At 53.0% G+C, this 18,174-nt stretch overlaps 4 protein-coding genes across 4 annotated transcripts; 1 reads left to right on the top strand and 3 right to left on the bottom strand.

Moving 5' to 3' along the window:
• Positions 1–712: 712 nt before the first annotated feature.
• On the bottom strand, positions 713–2,786 carry ACO1O0_002492 (uncharacterized protein; the record flags this gene model as incomplete). Its single annotated transcript, XM_083191961.1, has 5 exons — positions 713–974; positions 1,045–1,297; positions 1,370–2,020; positions 2,099–2,434; positions 2,492–2,786. The coding sequence occupies 5 exons, from the start codon at positions 2,784–2,786 to the stop codon at positions 713–715; spliced, it is 1,797 nt and encodes a 598-aa protein (XP_083053175.1).
• An 858-nt stretch (positions 2,787–3,644) lies between these two features.
• On the bottom strand, positions 3,645–11,019 carry ACO1O0_002493 (type I polyketide synthase; the record flags this gene model as incomplete). The annotated part of the gene is made up of 4 exons (XM_083191962.1): positions 3,645–10,077; positions 10,151–10,487; positions 10,551–10,811; positions 10,941–11,019. The coding sequence occupies 4 exons, from the start codon at positions 11,017–11,019 to the stop codon at positions 3,645–3,647; spliced, it is 7,110 nt and encodes a 2,369-aa protein (XP_083053176.1).
• Positions 11,020–13,979: 2,960 nt separating this feature from the next.
• ACO1O0_002494 (uncharacterized protein) lies at positions 13,980–14,683 on the top strand (the record flags this gene model as incomplete). Its single annotated transcript, XM_083191963.1, has 3 exons — positions 13,980–14,150; positions 14,304–14,554; positions 14,596–14,683. 3 exons carry the CDS (start codon positions 13,980–13,982, stop codon positions 14,681–14,683), a joined length of 510 nt encoding a protein of 169 aa, XP_083053177.1.
• A 227-nt stretch (positions 14,684–14,910) lies between these two features.
• ACO1O0_002495 (putative NRPS-like protein biosynthetic cluster) lies at positions 14,911–16,458 on the bottom strand (the record flags this gene model as incomplete). The annotated part of the gene is made up of 1 exon (XM_083191964.1): positions 14,911–16,458. One exon carries the CDS (start codon positions 16,456–16,458, stop codon positions 14,911–14,913), a length of 1,548 nt encoding a protein of 515 aa, XP_083053178.1.
• Between the last annotated feature and the right edge of the window lie 1,716 nt (positions 16,459–18,174).

Genomic DNA, 18,174 nt, shown 5'->3' on the forward strand with positions numbered 1-18,174 from the left:
AATTTCACTTTGTACGACTTCGCAGACAACACGCCTAGTCACGGTCTATCCTAGGCGCCCCATAGGCACACGGGGCCCCGTGCCGGTTATATAAGCGGTTTCTACTACTACTTACCGTCTTCTAAATCAGGCTATTCCTATACCTTATGAAACGTCTTATTAGTGCTAAATCTTATGGTCATATATAGCGAATCACCTATCTAGATAACTATGAAGAGGGTTCTATAATATTATTAATATATCTAAAGAGGGAAAGGAGGTAGTAATAGTTAAGGCTCTGTACCTTAGGAGTATCTATCGTAATAATCGCCTTAACCAAGGTATCTTGAGACTCGTAATTATCGTGATTATCTAAGACGGCTATATCTCTATTAATTTGACTTATGCTTACGAGAAAAAAAAAGACGAAGAATTACTCCAAAGAAGGGGTAGTAATACCCCTAAAAATGATAGTAGGTCAGGCTTATATAACCGGCACGGGGCCCCGTGTGCCTATGGGGCGCCTCTATCCTATATGCACTTACATACTTGGGTCTTCTAGGTATGTAGCATACGGAGCGGAGTGGGGCGCGGGCCCGCAGCAAACGGGGCTCATCACTCACTCCATATTCATTTCTGGACCACGGCAGACATGAGGCAGCAATGCTATCACTTATCAACACTAGTAGGTGCGTTTCAACTTCCTACAGCAAACTTGGAGTCTACCTGGACTTTATACCTTGGATCCAAGGTCAACCTGCTCCGCCCCCTGGGACAAGGACGGATCCGAGTCCCCCCCACGGCGCCGCCGGAGATTCCCGGCCTCGTCGTGCTCCGCGTCCCATCGGTCCAGCTCCGCCAGGGGAACCTGGGCCAGGCGGTGCGTGTTGGCCCCGTTGCCATCCACCTCGAGGATCTCGGTCCGGATGCGGTACCCCTTCCACTTGGGGATCAGGTACATCCACGCGCCGTAGTATACTCCGCACAGAATCATGCTACCGTGAATCAGCATCTCCGTTATGCACCTGGGGAATGAGAGGAAGAAAGAAAGAAAGAAATACTCACATGCCAATGCCAACCACACAGTACGTCGCGTACCAGAAGCTCACGTCGCCGGCGTACGGCCCGCCCTCGGGCGGCCACCACGGCATGACGAGGATGTAGATCTGGATCAGGATGAAGAAGACGAGGCACACGTCCCACACGCGGAACTCGCTGCGAGGGATCTTGTTGCGGCTGCGCCGGCGGCGCATGATGTAGACACCGATGGACATGGCGAAGAGGAACATGGCCTCGGGGTACGACTGGAGGTCGACGACTGCTCAAACATTAGAAGAGGGCATATCTCGAGGTTCTTTGGGTGGAGACTTGCCGAATTGGAATGCATCACCGGCCGGCGGAGCAATGATCATGATGACAGTCATCCCCCACTTGAGCAGATACGGACCCAGAGGCGTGCCAAACGGCCTGGTCGACACCCAGAAGTTGGTGAAGGGCAGGACGCCCTGGCGGCCAATCTCGCGAATCATGCGCGACTGGCCGATGAGGACAGCCAGGAGATTCCCGTAGGCGCTCAGCAGGATCAGCACGTTGAGGGCCGTCTCGGCGGCGCCCTCGCCAAAGACAGTGGTGAAGAAGACGCCGGCGGCCAGCTCAGAGGACTCGGCAAAGGTCTGCTTGGGCACGGCGGAGAAGTAGGCAATGTTGCAGAACATGTACAGGACGGCGACGACGACGACGGAGACGAAGCCGTGGATCTTGATGGAGCGGACGGGGTTGCGGATCTCGTTGACCACGTTGAAGGCGTTCTGGTAGCCCTTGTACGAGAAGACGATGCTGACGAGGGCCGACGCCAGGCCGTTGCCGTCGTTGGTCGTGCCGCTGAAGGCATCGCGGAAGTTGACGCCGGGGTCGGGCACACGCGACACGTTGCCTCCCAGCACGACGAGCCCCGTGATGCTGATGAAGATGAGGGTGATGATCTTGAGGCCGCCGAAGAAGTTGGTCGCCCAGAGCGAGAACCTGTTGTGCGCGATGACACCTGGATGGTCAGCTGCTTACTCGGACGGGGACTCTAGGCATTCAGCCAGAGGAGAAATGCGGGAGAATTCATGCTTACAGATGACAGCGAGCGAGTAGGCAGCAATAGCCACGCCCTTCATCTGCCAGTCGGACGGCTCCTTGCGCGCGATGCGCCATAGATACTGCGACAGCACAATGGCGTTGCTGCTGCTGAAGGACAGGATGACGGACTGGACGGCATAGGCCATGGGGAAGAAGTGCTTGGGGCGCGGGTACGCCTGCTCGAGGTAGACGACCTCGGAGCCGCTGCGGTTGGGGAAGTAGCTCGCCAGCTCGAGGTACGTGCTGAAGCCGGCGACGGCCATGACGAAGCCGATGGCCCAGTAGACGAGGGCGAGGCCGATGGAGCCTGTGTTGCCGAGGATGTTGCCGGCTGGGGGCTGTAAGTATTCTGTTTCTCCCTGTCAGGAGAGCATTGGGGTTGGCCTACGCGTGGAAAAGATCCCGGTGCCAATCATCTGGTTGACGTTGAGGAAGACAATGGTGAGCCACCCGACGTGGTATCCCAGGGGCGAATGCGACTCGACGGGCGCGCCCACGGCCTCTTGGTAGGTCGCCCCAGAGCCGTTCCCGCCCTTGACTCGGGTGAAGGCCAGGTCGCCATCGTGGATGACCGAAGGCTCAGAGTCCGACGTGAAGCCATCGGTTGCATTGCCGCTGTTGTCGACAGCTGGTGGTTCGGTGCCAGACCGAGGCCACACCCGCTGGGCGAGGGAGAAGCCCATGTTCGCTGGGCCACTGGCAGTAGAGGTGTGTTAGAACCAGCGCAAAGGGGGAAATGTGGCATTGGGGCAGGAACTTGAGTCGGCCGTCTCTGTCTTATACATATGTCCATGGCACGGGTCATGCATGGTGTTGGGTTGGCTATGTGCTTACCCCTTGTCCTGCAAGGATCACAGAGATGGCCGTCGCCATCGAACCTAGCAATGTCGAATTAAGCTTGGCCAATGGTCTAGAAGGTGTGCCTTGGCGGTGGTTGGATTAAGGTGCCCTCGCTGCCTTGAACCTGACGACCTTCCCGTGTTAGCAGGCCTGGTGTGTTACATGGAGAGCACGCAATGCGGCACGCGGATTACGCCCACATCATGGCAGCATCCCCATTGGCTTTGGGGGCAGAGGATGGGGGTCAGGGCCATGTCGGTATCTCGGTCCCGGAAGTATTTTTTGGCTTTTTTTTTCTTGGCTCCATGGCTTTAAATCATGACTTTAAATGTACTCTACAGCTGTTGGGCTCTGGAGCGCGTTGTGTCGGATGACGCCGTTCTCAGAGACGCAGGGTATCCATGAAGGGCTCGACTACATATAGGCACCTGCAGTTGGAAATGGCAAAAGCTACCAGTGGTCAGGGCATAATCTTACTCTTCCTACAAAAGCATGGAAACGGGCAACTGCCTCGAGGCCTCGCAGAAGATACTAGACTACGGATACCTAGTAGTATTACAGGGCACCTAATTTAGTAGGTAGATTATGAAATACGTGACGGGCAGTCGCACACAACAGGAAGTAGGTTATTCTCACCCGCAACCCAGATATAAAACATTGAACATCATGGACATAAGGCATCCAAGCTAAATAATCTAAATTCAGTCCAATAGCTTCTCCGTTATGACCTTTGCCAAGCTCAGTATATTCGTCTGGGCGTCCATAATGGTTAGGAACAAGACATCGACCCCCGTCGCACTGAAGATGAACTGGCGGAGCTCCGCCGCGAGCATCGAGTCCATACCAAAGTCTGTCAGAGATTTCTTGACATCCAGATTGGCCACCGGCAGCAGTATCAAGTTGGACATCTTCTTGGCAAGGACGTCCCTGACTGCAGACACGAGGGCATCCCCATCCTTGGCGGCTACGGCTGCGGTGATGGCTGACGACTGCGACGTCGGACCCTGCGTCGTCTCACCGGCAATGCTGCGCTTCAGGGCACACGTAAGAACCGAGAATCTTGCATCGTTGAGGAACTGCCAGTATCCCTCGTAACCCTGCCTATGATGATCCTCAAGACCCGTCACCTCCAGACCCGTGAGGATGTGCGGATGCGAGAGCAGATCCCCCGGATGCGCCGAGGTGGGCGGCTGCGAGAGGCCCATATCCAGGATCTGCAGCAGCTCGTCCTCTGTGATGGGACGCACGCCCTTGCGCAGGAGGAGGTCCTCGATGTGCGGGTTCTCGTGCAGGTAGCCCACCTCGGAGATCATGCCCAGGCCTATGGAGATGGCTTTCAGGCCTAGACCGCGGCGGTATCTCGCAAAGACATCGAGGAAGTTGTTGGCCGCGCAGTAGTTGCCCTCGGTGGCGGTGCCGACCTTGCCCGAGATGGAGCTCGTCATGAGGAAGAAGTCGAGATGGGCCTCGCAGCCGAGCTTGGATAGGGCATTGTGCAAGTTCCACGTTCCCCTGACCTTGGCCTCGGTACCGCTGGTCCAGAAATCGTGCGACATGTATTTGAAGATGGCTTCATTGAGTCCCATCGCGGCCTGGATGACACCTCCTAGGGGGCTTGGGGATGCCTTGATGGCTCTCTCCACGTCATCGTAGTTAGTCACATCGCCCATGACGACCACACAGTGGGCTCCGGCATGCTCCAAGCTGTCGACGAGACGACGTGCTGCTGGTCGCTGTGTGCCAGTGCGGCCGATAAATACAAACTGTCGGGCGCCGCGGCTCATCATCCACTTGGAAATGCTGCGACCCAAGCCGCCCAAGCAGCCGACGAGCAGGTAGCTCTTGTTGGAATCCAGAGTGGTTGAGAACTTGGAGGGGACGACGGGCACCAGCTGCGCCTGGTCCTCGAGCGAGATGACAATCTTGCCCATGCGCTTTGAATTTCTGAAGTAGCTGAGGGCGGACGGTAGCTCCGAGGCCGCAAATACACTCAGGGGCTTGATGGGTTCAATTTGGGAGCTTCTCAGGAGTTCCATTACCTGTGAGATCATCTCTCGGCAGAGGTTGTGATATATTGGCGACTTCAACTCAGTCAGCAGGGAAAGGTCAAATGCGGTAAACGTCGTGCTACGAGAGAGCATCTCCATGTTCAGGCGGCCACCGTCGGTAATGTCACGCTTGCCGATCTCGACGAAACGCCCCAGGTCGGCCAGACACTCCCAGCTTTCGTGGAGAAGGTCTCCTACCAGCGAGTTCAGAATGACATCGACACCGCGCCCACCCGTAGCTGCCTTGATGTCCGAGGCAAAACTGACGTCGTGCGAGTTAAAGATGCGGTCCTCGTTCAGACCAAAGCTGTCGACGAGATACTGCTTCTTCTCTTCCGTTCCCACCGTGGCATATATCTCGGCCCCTATGAGCTTTGCCATCTGGATCGTGGCTATGCCAACACCACCAGCTGCTGAGTGGATGAGTATGCTTTCCCCAGGCTGCAGCCGAGCACGGTGATGAAGAGCGTAAAGGGCTGTCAAAAAGACGACCAAGACAGAGGCCATTGTGCGCATGTCCTCGCCCTCTCTTAGCTTGACGCAGCTCCAGGAAGGCACTAACTCGTAGGTACTAAAGTGTCCCGGGTACAGGACGGCCACTCGGTCCCCAGGGGCGAGCTTGTCGACACAGGAGCCAACCGCAACAACTTGGCCGGCGTACTCGAAGCTGCAGGACGCCTCGGTTGTGTGGACGCGGCCGGCGAGGGCATACACGTCCTTGGCGTTGAGCCCGACGCAGTGGACCTTGATTAGTACGTCGTCCGCCGACAAGGCACTGAAATCGTGGGGTGCTTTCTGAACAAACTGCGCCGTGTTGAGCTGACCAGGCTTCTGTAGTGATAGGGAGGCCATGCCGGCGTTGGCAAGCGGCATGAGCTTCGCCGTAGTGCTCTTTCGCTCACGAAAGTGTGTATTCATGCGCTCATCCGGAACGGTGCGGCTGATGAGGAACCCGTGGCTGTCCTTGATATACTCGTAATCGACGACAGGGCGGCTTGCCTGGTTGAGGATGGTGACTACGTCATGGGCAATGGACGCTGCGTCTGCTCGCGGGTCGAGCTCGAGAGTGAAGATCTTGGTAGAGGGCTGCTCGACCATGATGGCCCGTGAGAGACCGGGGAAAAGAGATAGGGTTGGATCGAAGTCCTGGTGAACGCCGGAGCCCGTGAGCCAGACGATGCGTGCCGCCTGTTCGATAATGTGCTGGACAGCAGTGAATTCTTCGGTATTGGCACAAGCCAGGACGGACTTTTCTAGTTCGATGGTGGAGATGACTAGCGAGCCGGCTGGTATGGACTGCGTGGCTAGATCCTGGAGTGCCATTTCCTGGACGGGCACGCCCCAACCCAGGCTGAGCTCCTCTGTTAGTCTGGTATCTGCTGCTGCTATTTCATGTTCCGAAGATCCACAGACGTGGATGATACTGGTGCTGGAAATAGACGGAAGGACATGATCGGCTGGAGATGGTGATGTTTTGATGAGCTGAACACTCTGCGACCTCTCCGATGACGAGGTGATGACGGAAGAGTCCTCGGTCAATGAGTCTACCCCAATGTTGGACCGAGCAGGGCGTAGGTATATGGTATCAGAAGTGGTGTTATGGCCGAGCTGTCCCAGAGTAGACAGACTCTCAGGAAGAATGACGAGTCCGTACTTGTCAGCCGAGGAAGCCTTTGTGTAAGTCAACGACTCCAGCGTTAGAGGCGTGGCAAAGCTTCGCAGCTCGGCCACTTCAAGCTTGCCGTCTCCTGTCAGGCGACCGAGCGAGAAGTTGTGGAAGCGTCTATGATGCGAGGTTGCCGCAAAGACCTCGGTCAAAGCCGTATCAATGAGCACGGAGTCAGAAGACAGACACAGGATGTTAGTATCGGAGGTTTTGTGGGCAACAAGGTCCAGCGCGGCCAGCATGTACGCATGTGTGCCGAAGGCTCCCAACTGTGTCATGGACAAGATGCGGTCGAGCGCCAGCGTCAAGGCAGCATCGGTAAGGATCTTGTCTACGTCGGGCTTCCAGCTGACCCGGAATAGGGGGTGGCGCATCTCGGTCTTAACATCGGTGCCCGCATACGTTGTGACGTCCACGTCGTGGAGGTGAGCCACTACCTGCTGCTGGGAGTCAAGCATGGCCGAGTTGATCCGACTTGAAGACATGCCAACGGTCTTGGATGTGCAGCAGATCAATCCATGGCCATCTGCCGCTGGAGGCAAGGAAATCCGCGCCTGGCCGATCCTCGTGGGCACTTTGGCAACCAGGGAGTTGAGCAACCCTCCGGCTACGGCAAGGAGACTGACCTGTAACAGGCTGTCGAGGACAGTTGGATGAATCATATACCGAGGATTGGGCTGGGCCCCCTGGACATCCGCTGCTGACCATTTGGTCCTTGCCTCAGCGTACATCGTGCCCTTGGGGTCTGGGGTATAGATCTCATCTACAAGCTCAAACGCCGGACCGATTCCAAATCCACATTTGGAGACGCTCTTATACCAGGCACGCTTTGAATGGGGTGCCATGGAAACATCAGGGAGCCTTGATGGCAGGCCTGATGTGGGTAATCTCGATTCGAATCTCACAGACCCCTTGGCACGGAGAGTCTCGGCGTCATCTGCGATGGATGAGATCTGAAACTCCCACCAGTCTTTAGATATGCTGACATTGGACAGAGACAGCGGCCGGAGCTCCGTGTACAGCTCAACAGAACCCCCTTCGACCAGGGGTAAGGCTGCGAGGAGGTCAACATGGCGGAGAATAATCGACGTGGAAGCTGGAGGTGGAGAGGCACCGGCTGGCAGAGTCTGCATCAAAGCCTCCACTGCCATGGCCATGTAGCCGGTTGCGGGAAAGATGGCCGTATCACCAAGTTTGTGATCTCGAAGCCAGGGCACATGGTCCAGCTGGAGCATGTTGCGCCAGCCAAAGGTTGACTTGTTTCCACCTGGCACTTCACTGCCCAAGAGCTCGTGTCGTGGATGCCTGCGGAAGCGGCCCTCGCGGCTCACACGAGACTCGTTCCACAAGAGATTTTCATAGTGCCATGGATAGGGGGGCAGATCGCACAAGACTTTTGGTGCAGGTCCGGGGTTCACATAGGACCTTCCAAGTGCTGCAAAGTCCACCCGGAGACCCCGTGTATACAGATCACCGACGAGGCTGAGAAGCGATACTGACGAATCTCTGCCTCTGTCAAGTGTCGCAAAGTACGGTGTTTCTTTGCCCAATGTCTGCCTAACAGGCATTTTGAGAGCTGAATGAGGCCCAATCTCGATGAATGCTAGATCTGGATGCGCCCCGGAGAGGCATTCGAGACCTTCGCTGAAACGGACGGGAGACTCTAGGTTCGAACGCCAGTACCAGGGCGTCCGGACATGCTCTTCGCGGACCTCTACGCACGTCACTGTCGAGAACATGCGTGCTTGGCGGGAAGAGGTGCTGGGGCAACGTCTGCCTTGGCCTGAGAAAGCTCCTTCCAGAAGCTTCTCATACATTTGGCCGACAGCAGCCATGTGGTGGGAGTGATATGCCCTGCCGTCCGTCTTGAGCTTCCGAACAAAGACTCCCTCTGCCTTGAGCGCCTCAAACACAATCTCCACACCGCTACTATCGCCACTGACTGTCACGCTCTCTGGGGAATTGATACACGCCACTCTGACCTTGCCATTCAAGTCAAGATTCGTGATCAGGTGGTTTACGGGCTCGGGACCGAGGCCGACGGCAGCCATGGCGCCGACCGTGGTCCCCTGGGAGGCAGCATAACCTCTAAAGTAAGCAATAACAATAGCCTCCCTGGCACTGAGGAGGTTTGCCCCGTATGCTGCCCCAATCTCGCCCGAGGAGTGCCCAAGAGTTGCCTCGGGGATGATCGACCAGTCCCGCAACAGGTCGACGATGGCGACTTGCACTGCTGTCGTGACGGGCTGCGCAAACTGTGCGCGGTTCATTGGATACGCCTCCGAGGTGTCCATCAGAACGTCGTATATACTCCAATCGGGAGCAGGCGAGAGTTTGGACAAGACCTCATCCAGCTGGTGAATGGTGCGGGAGAAGGGGATGAACTGCATCAGCTCTCGAGCCATGCCCGCCCACTGTGCTCCCTGTCCCGTGAAGACAAAGGCAAACCTGCTCTCGGAGAGACTGATGTCTGCGCTCGAAACACGGAGATTGTCGACATTGATGTCCTGCGCAAGTGTATCGTCCCTGGTGATAATGTACCCTCGCACAGGGAGGTGCGTGCGACGCTGCCCCAAAGTGTAGGCCAGGTCTGGCAGGGATACGGAGGTAAGATCAAGCTTTCGAAGGCCCTCAACTCTTCCGTTGAGCGAAGGCAACTTGGTGGCTGAGAATGGAAGGAGGCGAGTCTGGATGCTTGGGAGATCGTCTTCCCTGGCATGGCGGATGAATCCTTCTTCATGATGACTATTGTCATGTCTTTTAACAGGGAAGGTGGCACCGCTCATCTTCAACTCTTCGCTGCTACCAATAAAAGCCTTTTTATTGTTGGTCGAATCCACCCCTTCGAGGATTCCATGTGCGTTGGCTCCCCCATATCCGAAACTGTTAATACTGATGCGTCGCGGATCTCCATCCCGCGAAGGGAAAGGAATAGGCTTCGTCACAACCTCGACTCCCCACTCATCGGCCTTGATCTTTTCGTTCAGCCGCTGAACCCCGATCGTGGCCGGGATGTGTCCCCTCTCTAGTGCGAGGGTAGCCTTGATAATGCTCGTGAGCCCGCTGGCCGCCTCGCTGTGCCCTAGGTTCGTCTTGACGGACCCGATGAGAGAAGGACGATCCCTCTCAGACTTTAAGAACACGCGGCTGAGGGCCTCAACCTCTGTCGCATCACCGACGTTGGTGCCCGTGCCGTGGGCCTCGACATAAGCAGTTTCTGAGGGATGCAATGCTGCCCGACTGTACGCCTTGCGGATCACGGCTTCCTGGCCTTCGATGCTTGGCTTTGTGATACCCGTTGTGCGGCCGTTGCTGTTCACGGCTGTCGAGCGGATGACGGAGCGGATAGGATCACCGTCGCGGATGGCGTCGTCCAGACGCTTGATGTAGACGGCATTGATGCCATCAGCGCGGGCATACCTGGTGTGATTGTTTAATATAGACTGTACTCGTTGGGGCAGAGGTTATCTACTATGTAGGTCGTATCACTCACCCATCGGCTGATGCGTCAAAAGTGTGACAGGTTGAGGACCGCGACAGCACACCGGCTTGCGACCCGGCCACGTGCAGTTCGAGGGACTGGATGAGGTTGACGCCCGCTACGACAGCCGAGTCACATTCACCGGATTGCAGGGCAGCGCATCCAGCGTGGAGGGCATAGAGGGAGGCTGAGCACGCCGTGTCAAGCACGCAGCTCGGCCCTTTGAGGTTAAAGGTGTGCGAGATTCGGTTCGCGAGGATAGTGGTGCCCATGCCGCTGAGGCTGAATCGCGTTAGGCTCTCGACGTCCTTTGTTTGCATGCCAATGAAGTCGGTTGTAAAGGACGCAACTGCTAGAGGGTTAGTAGTGTCACCTGAGTACATGTCGACATTTGGCCATCGCCCTCACTCACCGTAGCAGCCGACGTTGGCCCCCGAGACGTCGTCGAGCGTCACGCCGGCATTCTCAAAACTCTCAAATACAACCTCGAGCAGCTTCCGCTGCTGCGGATCCATGTCACTGGCTTCCCGGTTGTGTATTCCAAAGAACTGATTGTCAAAATCCCTAATGTCTTCCTGTAGGAAGTGACCTCCCAGGGGCTTCGCACTCGCCGGCTGGTCATCGCCGCCGTGGTAGCTGTCAATGTTGAAGCGCGATTCAGGAAGCTTAACCCCTGCAGAGCGTCCCTCTGCGAGAAACTCCCAGAGTTGGGACGGGCTGGAGATGCTGCCAGGTAGCCGGCAACCTGACGATGATATCTTGTCAGCTCCTACACAGCTTATTGTTAAAATGCATCGCTCACCTATGCCTGTAATAGCAATAGGCTCATATGAGGGGCAAAGCCTTCCGTTAGACCCGTTAGGAGTGCTGCGACTGTCCATTGTGGCTGGTTTTACAAGCCCAAACGATTGCCCACGTCAAGTGGTGTTTTGGATCAAGTATTGAGTGATGAAACGTTGAGAGTCTTAAGAGAGTAATATTCCAGGCTCCAGGCTGCCAACCAGGACTACAGGCTGGTGGCCTTTTAATTTGATTTCATCATGAAAAGCACATGTAACAAAGGCTGGTACCCGCCTGGGAAAGAAAGATATGGCGGGCGATGTCAATGACGCAGTCTCCAATGGACTTGGATAACCCCTTTACCCGTGTGGGCGAACGGGCCATAAGCTTGTGAATAGGCCGTGGGGACTAGTGGACGGCCTAGAATCACGTCGTTACATCGCACATATGGCTACGTATAATCGGAGACACACGCCAGCCCATACTATGTACACATCCGGTAGCTTTAGTCCTCTGGTCATGCCCTTCGGTTATTAGACGTGGGCACAATAGCACGTGTGCCCACAGGGCGAATATTCTATGCCGCCGGGGCAGCAATGCACGACTACCTGTAGTTCAGAGTAAATAGAAATACCATCAAAGATATGTAAGCAAACATTAAAATCTAAGCAATCTTGCTAATATACGTAACTTTGGATCAGATTGGGTCAATCCAGTGCCATTATGACTCATGATGGCCTTAAAGAGCTTGAACAGGGTGGGACTAAATGCGACGTTAAGCCATGGAGGCCTCACGTGCTCAGACAAAGATCTGCTCGGCAGAAAGAGAGTGTATATTGCTTCTTCAATGGCCCCTAAGATACTCCTAAAGCAATCCGTGTTGCCTATCTGTATTTTCTGTACGATAAATGTCATCGGTGACTAGTTTATATCCACAATGCCGTCCATAGATGGCGGTGGCACGCATCGAACGCGTCGATGGCTGGCGAGGGATCCCTGAGATTTCTGAAACATCATAACAAGCGCCGAAGCTCCGCCACAGGGCGGATACTATGTGAGACAGGTTTGTCTACCTGGAACATATACGAGCACCTGCGAACTACGGAGTACTACCTCGTACATGAGCTCTGTAGAATGTCTTCCCGTCAGGCAACCGGGAAGATCGACCTCAAGAATATTCCCATACAACCCTACCAGGAACTGCCAGGGAGAAGTTTGAAGCCATGAACCACGCCACATCATCATGGAACACATATTCTGTGTGCATCGTACAATAGATGTCACCTGGCCTTGATCATCTGAAGCCATGCTCAATATGGGTTCGCAAACCTGTCAAATTCTTCCAATCTATTCAAAAACTAACATAATAACGACAATCACGGCGTCCATTGCTGTACACCCCACCTTGCGGCTGCTGGCTCTTATAGCCATGACGGAAGCGCGCCCATAGGTGCCATGGACAGTGATAATGTATGGTTATTATCACGGATGTAACCACCCTGGCAGGGGCTGTAATTTGAGTAACTTTGTCTATGGGGCCCATTTCGCACCTGGTTCTTGTATGGAACTTGATTAGAGATCATTTTTGAAATATAGGCCATGATGCCCCGTACCCCTTGCGTAACAGCTATCATTGACTAAGTAATGTTTTTAGTAAATATCAACGCCAATAACGTTTGTTATGCTAAGTACATGTAATTTTATATCTCGACCCAGAGACTACGTTTGTCCTGCGCCTCCTTCTCCTTAGTCTATACATGGATATTAGTCTGCATGCGGATGTGGCTCATATCAATCGGCGTTCTTCCAAGAACAAGTGGAGGATGGTGGAGAGAATGGCGGTGCCCTGATACCAGGCTTAGGTATTGATTCAAATACCTCGTACATTTTAATACTAGGCCCTCGTGGTCGGGGTGCACTAGAAGTGGTGGAGTCAAGAACTAGAACGAGTAAGCACCGGATGACGCAGTCGACGATCCAGAGGTTGATGTAGAAAACGCGGGTATAGAAGAAGATGGTGGTCAGCTTGGTGAATAAAACGCCGCAGTGGAAGAAGAAGAAGGCCGCCAAGGGGTATTTGGTACCATTTGCGAAGTGTAGTGTATTGCTGGCCTTGACCACCTTGGGGTAGAGTAGTGAAGCCCCAAGCCATTGTCTCTCCAGGCCTACCAGCAGGTTTGTATGAGATTGATGAAGAGTTGTGAAGCACGGATACAAATACAATGATATTGTAAGCTCTATCTAAATATCCCTTGATGGAACCCCTGACTGGCCTAGTAACTATGCACTCGTACGACGATATGTCCCATTCGCCCACTGCCCAACCTCGAAGGCTCCTCCCATCTACCCCAAAATACAGGTATGCTGTTAGCAAGCGTGTCTCAAGGTTGATTACTCTATTTAGAGTCTATCTAGGAATTCATTAACTAACTTACTGGTACTTGTTCGCGGACCGTCTGGTGCGTTCCATTTGCGCTGACGTCGATCAGGATTCCGGGATTCCCTATTTCCCCTATGATCGGCGCAACGGTCCAACACAACGTGTTAGCAGTGTTGAAAATAGAATTCGATTATCGGCCTTACATCCCGAACTGGGTTATTGATAATTCGTCCCCACAATTACATCATCTCCCTTGTCCCACATCATCATGCCGCCCCGGCGCCCAGTCATCCCCATACGGGTGATATCTGTAAATACATGTAAACATGTAAGCAACAAAGCTCCTTGACCATGTAAGTTCTAATATTTGAATAAGAGCCTGCATTTTTCCCAGATAACTACCTATAATCTCACCACAGGTCAGGTATCTTGGCCGAACACCATGTGCTGCTCTAAACCAAACCCCTTTTCAGCGGTGAGATCTTCAAGTTGACCGCAATCAATTCCCCTATCTGCCTCCATTACTAGAGCAAGATTCAAGACAGCTGTTCCGAATTCATCTAGTCCCCTTATACATTGTACGCCTTGCCACTTCACGAAGCCGCTAAAATGGTCTGGAAATAGACGTCCGATACCCGATGGGAACGCCCCTTGGACGGATTGGAGAAGTACTTTACGGTCATGGGCGACATCTCTGGTCGCTTTGCCAATGGATGCGAGAGCTACACGATCTTCTCCGTGGTCAGGGTTGAGCTAGACGCTGCGGACCCTGAATCCGCGCTCCAACATGCATGGAAGCAGATCCGCCATGAGCAACCCCAGATCGCCACCACATTCGAAGGCAATAACAAGGTATACCATGTTCCTGACGACAAGGCCCTGAACTAGTGGCTGGCGTAGAACTTCATCGTCTCCTCTACATTCGACGCCAAGGAGCTACCTCAGGATGTCACCGATAGGCCAATCACGCAAGCCATGCTATACTACCTACCCTAATCCTCGGAGCTCGTCTTCCGTGGCCATCACCAGAGCATGTTCAAGAAGAACCCGCAGATGCTCGGGCTCAGGGGTTACTATACGCGCGCCGCGGCCGCTGCCGTCGCGACGCCCGAGTTCCTTTCCGTCCCAATGTCCCGGGACGCCTTGGTTAGCAGCCTGGGAATTACCGAACGTTACATGCAGCGCGACTACGGCAATGGGATCAAGTTCAGGGACTTCAAGTTTAGCGTTGATGTTGTCCTGAGCATGAGCATGCTGTTTGCGTACCGTTCCAGGACTAGCTGAGGCTCGTCTACAGCTTCAACGTCGGGTTCAAGGAGCCCGCTGATATCCAGAAGTATTTGGAAGAGACCCAAAAGATTCTTGCTCGTGAGCCTCTGGCTTAGGCTGTAGATACATGTTTCTGTCTCTTAGTCCATGGTCTATTTTAAATTTTAGTTCAAATATAATAAAATACATAAAGCCAATGTGAACGAGTATGCACACTCAGTAACGTTGATTTGAATTAACAGATTAGACCTCTTGAACTTACTTAGCGAACTATTATATATACTCTTGCTCATGTCTTATTTCAGTTTAACTGAGTACATGTATCCTTCCAAGATGCGCCCCGTTATTCCACTTGGGGAAAGTCAGGATCCTTGTCCAGAAGGCGCCAAACCGGTTCACTGAGTGCAAAATTGACAACAAGGTCGGGCCCCCGACTGGGAGAGGGTGCCGCTGCACCGGTGTTCTCCGTTTCTATTTCCAGTTCCTCCCCGGTTGACATCACCACCGCTAGATTGTCCTCGAGATAGGTGTCTGTGAAGGGCGCTGACACCAAAAACGGATGAAGAGGCTCTCCCCTACCACCACACTCAAAGTGGACGCCCTCGTACATGTGAGTTTTGGTCCATTGCGTGACAATGAAGCCTCCGGCTCCAAGGCCGTACACCTGTTTCACTCGACTCTTATCCGGCTGAGCGACTATCCATCTCGCCGTGTTCTCCATCTTTTCCGGTCCAACAGTTCGAAACACCCTGTGTACGGCCTCTGCCACTTTCCACAGGGGACCCTTAACAAGCAGATCATGAGAGAACACATCCTGCGCCGGGTAGACGGCGTTTGGGAAGTAGTTGGGAGGCAGGGCCAGCCTACCAGGTTCCCGGGTATCCATGGCCCCCCAGAAGGATCGCTTGAGAAGGTCGGGTATCTCCACGGGAGTCACGCCCTGGGATAAAAGCATCTCGACCTTTGCCTGGTAGACGCGCTGGAGTAGCAGCGCCGAGAGGGCTTCCAAGGTGGATACCCAGGTGCTTCCATCCGGGTTTGTGGCTGATGCCTTCAGCTGAGCCAGACGCTCGCCAGAAAATCTCAGTGCTCTCCCGACGGTAGGCAAGGGTGTAGAAACAACAGCCTGTGGTTCCTCCTCTGCAGGGTCCACGAGGCGTACGATAGACGGCTGGTATTGGAGTGCGGCCTGTTGCTCCTCCGGAGACAGTTGGTCGATCTCGAGCAAATACGACCGAATCTGGGGTGTCTTAGTCAACACCGGGCAATTGGATGACCGGAGCTGGCGGTACAATTCTGCAAAGTTCCGAGCTACTTGGAAGAACCCATTCGCATCGCAGACTATATGGTGGATACGGATGGCTAGAACAACCCCCCCACAGGTAAACTGAGTCTTCTGGATGGCGAGAATGGGGTTAACGGAGATGGCCTCGATGGACCTGTCAAATGGTGGCGCCAGGCTTTTGCCAGAACCCGGTAGATCCGTCAGCAGGAGTCTTCGCGGAGATCGAGTTGGCGGGATCAGATTGTCCAGTCTGTCGGGGTATTGCGCTTCTAGAAACTCGGCGCCCGTGCCAAGTTTTCCAACGCCCCAAGCATTGATGTCAGTGTTCCATTGGAGTCGACCAGTCAAGTGCGGGTAGTAGTCGAGAAGATGGGACGCTGCCTGGCGCAACAATTCAGATGGGAAGAACTCGGAGCTGGTTATAGACGACACGTGCTCATCGGCTGGTTTCCTGTAGACAAAGACACATTCAACGGGTAAATATGGCCATACTAAGTGGTCAAATGGTCCAAGGTGGAAATGCGATCCCAAGGGACGCAGTGATGTCTCGTGGGCGCACTGAAGCGCATATCGCCCCGTGACACGAACTTGATTCGACTCGGGCATGATGAGATGGCCAGTGGATAATACGACACAGTGGGTTCCGTTTGTTGAGAGGTTTGATTGGGATCTGCGATTTGACCTTATACTAGGAACGGAGTCGAAGCAACGCAGTAATAGTATTACGGCCACTACGGTTGTAAATACCACTTGCCTTTCATGGATATGCTTTGTACATGTATGACGTAAAGATGCCAGTTTGTGACGGCAGATGATAGGACTAGGCTACTACTAGAGATTAATGTTATAGTATAGGAGCACTACTACATCATAGACGTACGAATCAAAGTCAAGGGAAGCCAGATATGGCTAGACGGTCTTTGCTTCACTGAGTATATCATATACCATACCTGCATCCGGCCTGGAGTATTCCACGAAGGTACTAATAGAAGGGCTGTCTCTACCTACAATCTTCGAGACATGTGTCTAACTATAAAGGCTGAGTCTGACTAACGGCTTCGCCTAACCAATGTCTATGTCCATCTAGGAGGGGCATTTCTGACCGAGGCTACGTCTTACAGCGAGCACTATTTTTTTAAAATAGGTATATCGGCTACCTCTGACTGCAAACGCTTTTCTATAGCCAACTAGTAGATATTATCAATGATTCTGCTATTTATAGCAGATAATCAACAGCTCATTTTTATTTCCTCTACTCAGGCGGTCCTGATGCCTTTAGTATAGATTGAAAAGCTAGTGACTTGCGGCTTCCCATTCCAGCTCCTATGATCGCATCAAAGCATCATTCAACTTTGATTCTTCAATACTTTTGTCACTAGATACTACCTTATGTGATACTACTCAGAGTCATTGACGTCAGTACATCCCAAGTTAGGGACCCAATGTGGCTTAGGTATTGCCCCGCACTTTGTCCCCCGTATCCGTATTCGTAAGTCATATGGACCAGAAGCTACATGTATGTACTCTGCAATGCGAAATAAGTATAACGTGAAGAAGCACGGACGTGGGCGAACGTAGTATGATGGATAAATTGCCGCATTTCAAATTATTCGTACAATAGTACGAATACCGACACTTCTGTCTCATACATTGCGTTCGAGTCGTACCTCTCGTCGCTCATTTTTGTTGCTAGTTCGCATATAACACTAGGTAAATCCTACGAGCAGTGCATTACGTACCACTTTGTAGCAATAGGGAAGCGGGGGATAGAAGGGGGAGGGAATAGGAGCTCATGAGCTTCATCCGCTAGTAGTAAAGTCGCCGTCCCCAGTCTTATCCCAGATTACCGTTTCTCTTAGCACCTATTTCTGTCTTGTCAGGTCATAGTACTAGTATACTTAGAGTACCTAAATAACCGCGCATAATGAATGTAAATCGCTGGCCATGAATTCATGGGCATTGTTGGTACCTCTGACTAGGGCCTCGTCTTAAGTGTACGTTTATATTTGAACTTTCATGTTAGGATTGTCACTAAAGTGGTTCCTAAATCAATCATGATAAGGAAAGGCGAGCTATACTATGTCATCATATATATTAACGTATGTTCTTGGTGATGTTTTCTGTCTTTCCGCCACGAGCACATACCCTATACCCGCAACAGATGTCCAGGATAGGACCCAAACCTTAAACACGCTATATAGGTGCAGTATGTATTAGAAAATATGGAATTAAATACTGCTTAAGCGGTATCTATTTATTCAAGATTGGAAAAATAAAAATATGTAATTTTAAAGCCAATAATATTAGGTATAGCCATTTTTT

The sequence above is a fragment of the Amphichorda felina genome (assembly GCF_050947745.1).
Source record: "Amphichorda felina strain 45539 chromosome Unknown scaffold_2, whole genome shotgun sequence".
Taxonomy (NCBI): Eukaryota; Fungi; Ascomycota; class Sordariomycetes; order Hypocreales; family Bionectriaceae; genus Amphichorda; species Amphichorda felina.